The sequence below is a fragment of the Pygocentrus nattereri genome, chromosome 4, assembly GCF_015220715.1.
Source record: "Pygocentrus nattereri isolate fPygNat1 chromosome 4, fPygNat1.pri, whole genome shotgun sequence".
Lineage (NCBI taxonomy): Eukaryota > Metazoa > Chordata > Actinopteri > Characiformes > Serrasalmidae > Pygocentrus > Pygocentrus nattereri.
In genome coordinates, this window is record NC_051214.1 from 3,582,552 (window position 1) to 3,587,551 (window position 5,000).

At 44.2% G+C, this 5,000-nt stretch overlaps 2 protein-coding genes across 2 annotated transcripts in view; both read left to right on the forward strand.

The window, feature by feature from the left end:
- The window catches only part of LOC108441309 (tripartite motif-containing protein 16-like), a 24,963-nt gene extending 23,179 nt beyond the window's left edge, over nucleotides 1–1,784 (forward strand). The window contains exon 8 of the mRNA XM_037537411.1: nucleotides 1,272–1,784. Within this exon, the coding sequence (XP_037393308.1) occupies nucleotides 1,272–1,532 (261 nt within the window). The 3' untranslated portion in view covers nucleotides 1,533–1,784. The remainder of the gene's footprint in view (nucleotides 1–1,271) is intronic.
- Nucleotides 1,785–3,172: 1,388 nt separating this feature from the next.
- The window catches only part of LOC108441313 (tripartite motif-containing protein 16-like), a 5,322-nt gene continuing 3,494 nt past the window's right edge, over nucleotides 3,173–5,000 (forward strand). Inside the window, exons 1-2 of the mRNA XM_017720785.2 lie at nucleotides 3,173–3,834; nucleotides 4,852–4,947. Of these exons, the coding sequence (XP_017576274.1) occupies nucleotides 3,244–3,834; nucleotides 4,852–4,947 (687 nt within the window). The 5' untranslated portion in view covers nucleotides 3,173–3,243. The remainder of the gene's footprint in view (nucleotides 3,835–4,851; nucleotides 4,948–5,000) is intronic.

Genomic DNA, 5,000 nt, shown 5'->3' on the forward strand with positions numbered 1-5,000 from the left:
TCATCCACTGGACACTGTACAGTCTACTACTGATGAAGAGCAGCGTGCAGTATCCTGTAAGAGATCGGGGATCTCGCCCATCCAGCTATATGGTATCCAATGGTATTAAAGAATCAGAAATCGAATCATTACAGGAGTGTTATTAAAGTTCATACACACGCAGGAATCATAGTGTACCAGTTATTAAAACTGGTAGATTAGATGTTTCTGTGCCCTGAGTTTATCTTCATGGTGTCTCTGGCCGAACTAATGTAAGTCAAAGCAGATGTCCACGGCCGCTTTACGAAGGGAACGGGAGAACGTCACGTACAATTAGGCTGCAAGAAGTCTGGACATCACACACATACATACCCACACCTACATGCCACCACACGCAGACCAACTCACAAACACAGGTACAACTTTCACCTCAATTGACCAGATTTCATCTTGAGCTTTAGGTAGCATGAAGACTGGGTGTTCCCTGGGGTATTCCATGAACATTCATTTTAGATCATGCGTTCCTAGTCAGGAGTTCATCTCCCTGGGGGTGTTCCCTGGACATTGGCTTAGAATCGTGCTCCCGGTCAGGAGGTGAAGGTCAATAGTTCTCTGTGTGTATTGCACTGTATGCTTGAGGTTACTCTATGAACATTTGGTGTTAGAGTCATGTGCTCCCGGTCATGGGTTGACGGTCATGAGTTCATTTGTATGTATTAGTTATGTGGTATTGTATGTGGTTGGTTAGTGTAGTGGATAACACCTCTGCCTTCTACACTGTAGACTGGGGTTTAAGCCCCCTACACCTTACCAATAAGAGTCCTTGGGCAGGACTCCTAACACCACCTTCGCTTACGTGTGTAAAATGATCAAACTGTAAGTCGCTCTGGATAAGAGCGTCTGCCAAATGCCATAAAAATTACAATGTGTGTTTTCTAAGGGGAGTAAAACTTGGAGAGTGCGGTCAGCGTCACTCGTCTGTGTAGGTCATGGCAATGATTGCTTGTCTCGTGGCGAACGCCGATTGGGCCAAGAGGCCACTTCAGATGGGGTGTTATAAATTCCTATGGTGAAAACATCGGTTAGTCTGGGCTGGAGGACGGATTGTTGAGACTTTGAGAGATAAGCCTTAGCTCGTCGTCTTGGCCGGGATGGGAGAAAGAGCGCAGCCGAGTCCAGGCTCAGTTTTACTGGGGTGATGGGCTCTTTAATGGCTCTCAAGCCAATTTCATTTATTCTCTTTCGCCTTTTTAAACTTTTTCATATTTCGCATGATTTTTGTCTCGATTTACATATCCTGGAGTCTGTTGTGTTGTTCTGTTCTCTCTTTCTGGCACAACAACATTGAGACTAAGCTCTCAGCTCCATCCTCCTCCAGAATAGGAGTGTATGTGGATCACAGGGCAGGAACTCTGTCCTTCTACAGCGTCTCTGACACACTGACCCTCCTACACACGGTCTACACCACATTCACTCAGCCGCTCTACGCTGGGTTCTGGTTGAAGAAGGGAAGTTTGAAGTTGTGTGATCCGGATTATGTTTCTGGTTGGTAAATTGTAGAAAGCCATCTTGTAAAAGACAAGTTAGTTTTTCGACTTAATTAGCTTGAAATGGGAAACTTGCACATTGCTTCCAATCAGGTTGAACCAGAATGCTGGTGCTTTTATGATAGGTTCCCATCAGGACATTGTTTTAACAAGCCGCTTCTCCGTCTGGGTCGTGGGGGGGTGCTGGAGCCTATCCCAGCTGTATCCCAGGCAGGATACACCCTGGACGGGTCGCCAGTCCATCGCAGGGCAGACAGACTGACACATTCACACCCATGTCCAATTGGCCTGACTGCATGCCTTTGGACTGCGGGAGGAAACCAGAGAACCCAGAGGAACCCCACGAAGACGGCATGCAAACTCCACACAGAGAGGAGACTGGTCAACCAGCCAGGGACTCGAACCCAGGCCCTCCTTGCTGTGAGGCGACAGCGCTACCCACCACGCCTCCATGCCACCCAAAAGAAAAAACGTGCATTTTATTTAATGCTATTTGGCAAAATATGAAATTCATATTCATCTGGTTCACATATGTGTTATTTTACCAGAAGTGTGTTTTTTTTATTACTTACTTTTATTATTAATAACATCACGGCTGTGATGATCTACGGCCTCCAAAGTTCCCGTTATGCTTACTGAGTGTTGTTAAAAGGAAAGGTGATGTAACACAGTGGTAAACACGCCCCTGTCCCAACTTCTTTGGAACGTGTTGCAGGCATCAAATTCAAAATGAGTGAATATTTGCAAAAAACAATAAAGTTTATCCGTTTGAACATTAAATATCTCGTCTTTATAGTGTATTCAGTTGAATATAGATTGAGAAGGATTTGCAAATCATCGTATTCTGTTTTTATTTATGTTGTACACAACGTCCCAACTTCACTGGAATTTGGGTTGTATATATATGCAGATACGTTCAGGTGACAGCGTATAATGACTGCACTGAATAAATATGAATATTTATCTGAATGGTTCAAAATAATCTTTACAGATGCTCTTTTATGGTAGCATTTTTTAATGATCTGTGATGGATTATGCTGTTCACATATTTCTGGACCCTCTGTGACCTCAGAGTTGGACGTGCTGCCCCAAAATGAAATTTTGAAATGATTTCTGAAATAAAACTTTAGTTTGCGTTTTATGCTCTTGTTGAATGTGTTAAATGGAAAGTGAGAGATGTGATGTTTTTATTCACAGACGCTTATGAAGTGATTGTTGTTCTGAAGGTAAATCTGGGAGAGATTTGATTGGAGTAAAGACAGAGGCTCATGAAGTGGTGAAGGTGGGTTAGATGAGACTTCAGTTTGGATGAAGACCTACATAATTTGTTTATAACTACTACTGCTCTCTTTATGACGAGCCTTAAAGGTCTAAAGGTCTACAGATTGAAATGTGCAGTCTGACTATAGAAACATTAAGACAATCAATTTTTTAAGAGTTTTATGATCAGCTACTCAAGTATGAACAGTGTGAACAGATGAACCCATGAACTGTGAACAGATTCTTTCAACAGTCTGTCCCAGTCTCGTACTCTTCTCCCTCTTCCCCTCTTTCTCTCTCTCTCTCTCTCTCTCTCTCTCTCACTCCACCCCCTCACTGTACAACACTTTAACACACACAGAAGCCACTCGTACTCAGTTCAGAGGAAGTGAAACTTATCCCAGAGTGCTGCTCCCTCTCCCTCTCTCTCTCTCTCTCAGACTGCGAGATCAGGAAAATGGCAGAGGCCAGTATTTCAGTAAATCAGGACCAGTTCAGCTGTCCAGTCTGTCTGGATCTGCTGAAGGATCCAGTGACGACTCCCTGTGGACACAGTTTCTGTATGGTGTGTATTAATGGCTGCTGGGATCAGGAGGATCAAAGGGGGGTCTACAGCTGCCCCCAGTGCAGAGAGACCTTCACTCCGAGGCCTGTTCTACGCAGGAACAACATGCTGGCTGAAGTGGTGGAGAAACTGAAGAAGCCAGAACTCCAAGCTGCTTCTCCTGCTCACTGTTACGCTGGACCTGGAGATGTGGAGTGTGATTTCTGCACTGGGAGGAAACGCAAAGCCAGTGAGTCGTGTTTGGCCTGCATGGCATCTTACTGTGAAGCTCATCTTAAACCTCACTATGATGTTCCTGCTTTGAAAAAGCACAAGCTGGTCCAAGCCTCCACACGACTACAGGAGAAGATCTGCTCTCAACATGATGAAGTGGTCAAGATCTACTGCCGTACTGACCAAAGCTGCATCTGTTATTTGTGTACGATGCATGAACACAAAGGCCACGATACAGTAGCAGCTGCAGCCGAGAGAACCGAGAAACAGGTGGGAGAAAAATCTTTTAGAATCGATTCACATTGATTATATTATTAAACTTCATCAGCTGCATTAATCAGATACAACGTTTGAACTGTTGTGTGGGTCATCAAATTACTGAATGTGCAATGTTTTGTTACGTAGCTTAAATAATAAAGAACAAAAAATCAAGTGCTGAAAAATGTCCAGCCAACGCCCAGCTTCCTTCCTCCTGCAGTTTTCCCGCTCTGCAGTGTCCTCATGACTCTGTACTGCCCACATGAGTGGACTTTAACTCTTAAACTGCCAGTAATGTTCAGTTTTGTAAGTTTAAAGGTGCAATATATGATTCTGGAGGATGACTGTCGATATTTCAGCTCAATAGCAAAACAGGTACACACCCCCTCCTCAGTGGTCCTTCAGAAGCTCCGCCCCCAAAATTCATGGAAATGCATGGCCACGGAGAACGACACTAGCTAGCAAATTAGTTTTTTATGCAGATCTTCTTGTCAATAATTGCTGCTACAAAGCTAAACAGTTGTTATGACAAACATGAGCAAAAGGGGTAAAATGGTACTGACCTGTTGGTTCTGTGAAACAGCAAAAATAACTTAATGTTGCCCGTCTGTTAAGCAGAAACAGGGCAACCTCCTCATCCGTTTTCATACCTTTCAACGCTCTCAATGAATCTGGTCAGCGTCTTTTTCACCAGCTACTCGTTCAAACTTCCCCGCTCCACCTTGAATGGTGCAGCAGTTACATTCAGGAACAGAACGAGATTGCTGAATGATTTAAGGTGGAATGGCAAAATATGAACAGGAAGCCAACTTCAGCCTCGTCAACTCCGGGGAATATGTGGTGGAGGAATATTTGGAAGGTGGCTTTCACCTAAATGATTCCTACTGCACGCTGCTATTTTGCATGCACAGTGCTGGATGGGTGGTCACTGTCATTGTTGGAGCAGGCAAAACAAATAATGTTTAAAATGCTGTACGGAGAAATTTTAAACATCACACAAAAAAGTGAACGTTGTTGATTTCTCCTCAGAATCAGCTGAAGAAGGTTCAGAGGAAATCCCAGCAGAGACTCCAGCAGAAAGAGAAGAAGCTGCAGGAGCTGAAACAGGCTGTGGTCACTCTTAAGGTGAGTAGTGGGCAGAGATCTGCTGGAGCAGCTGTTTCACAGCTCACTCAGAC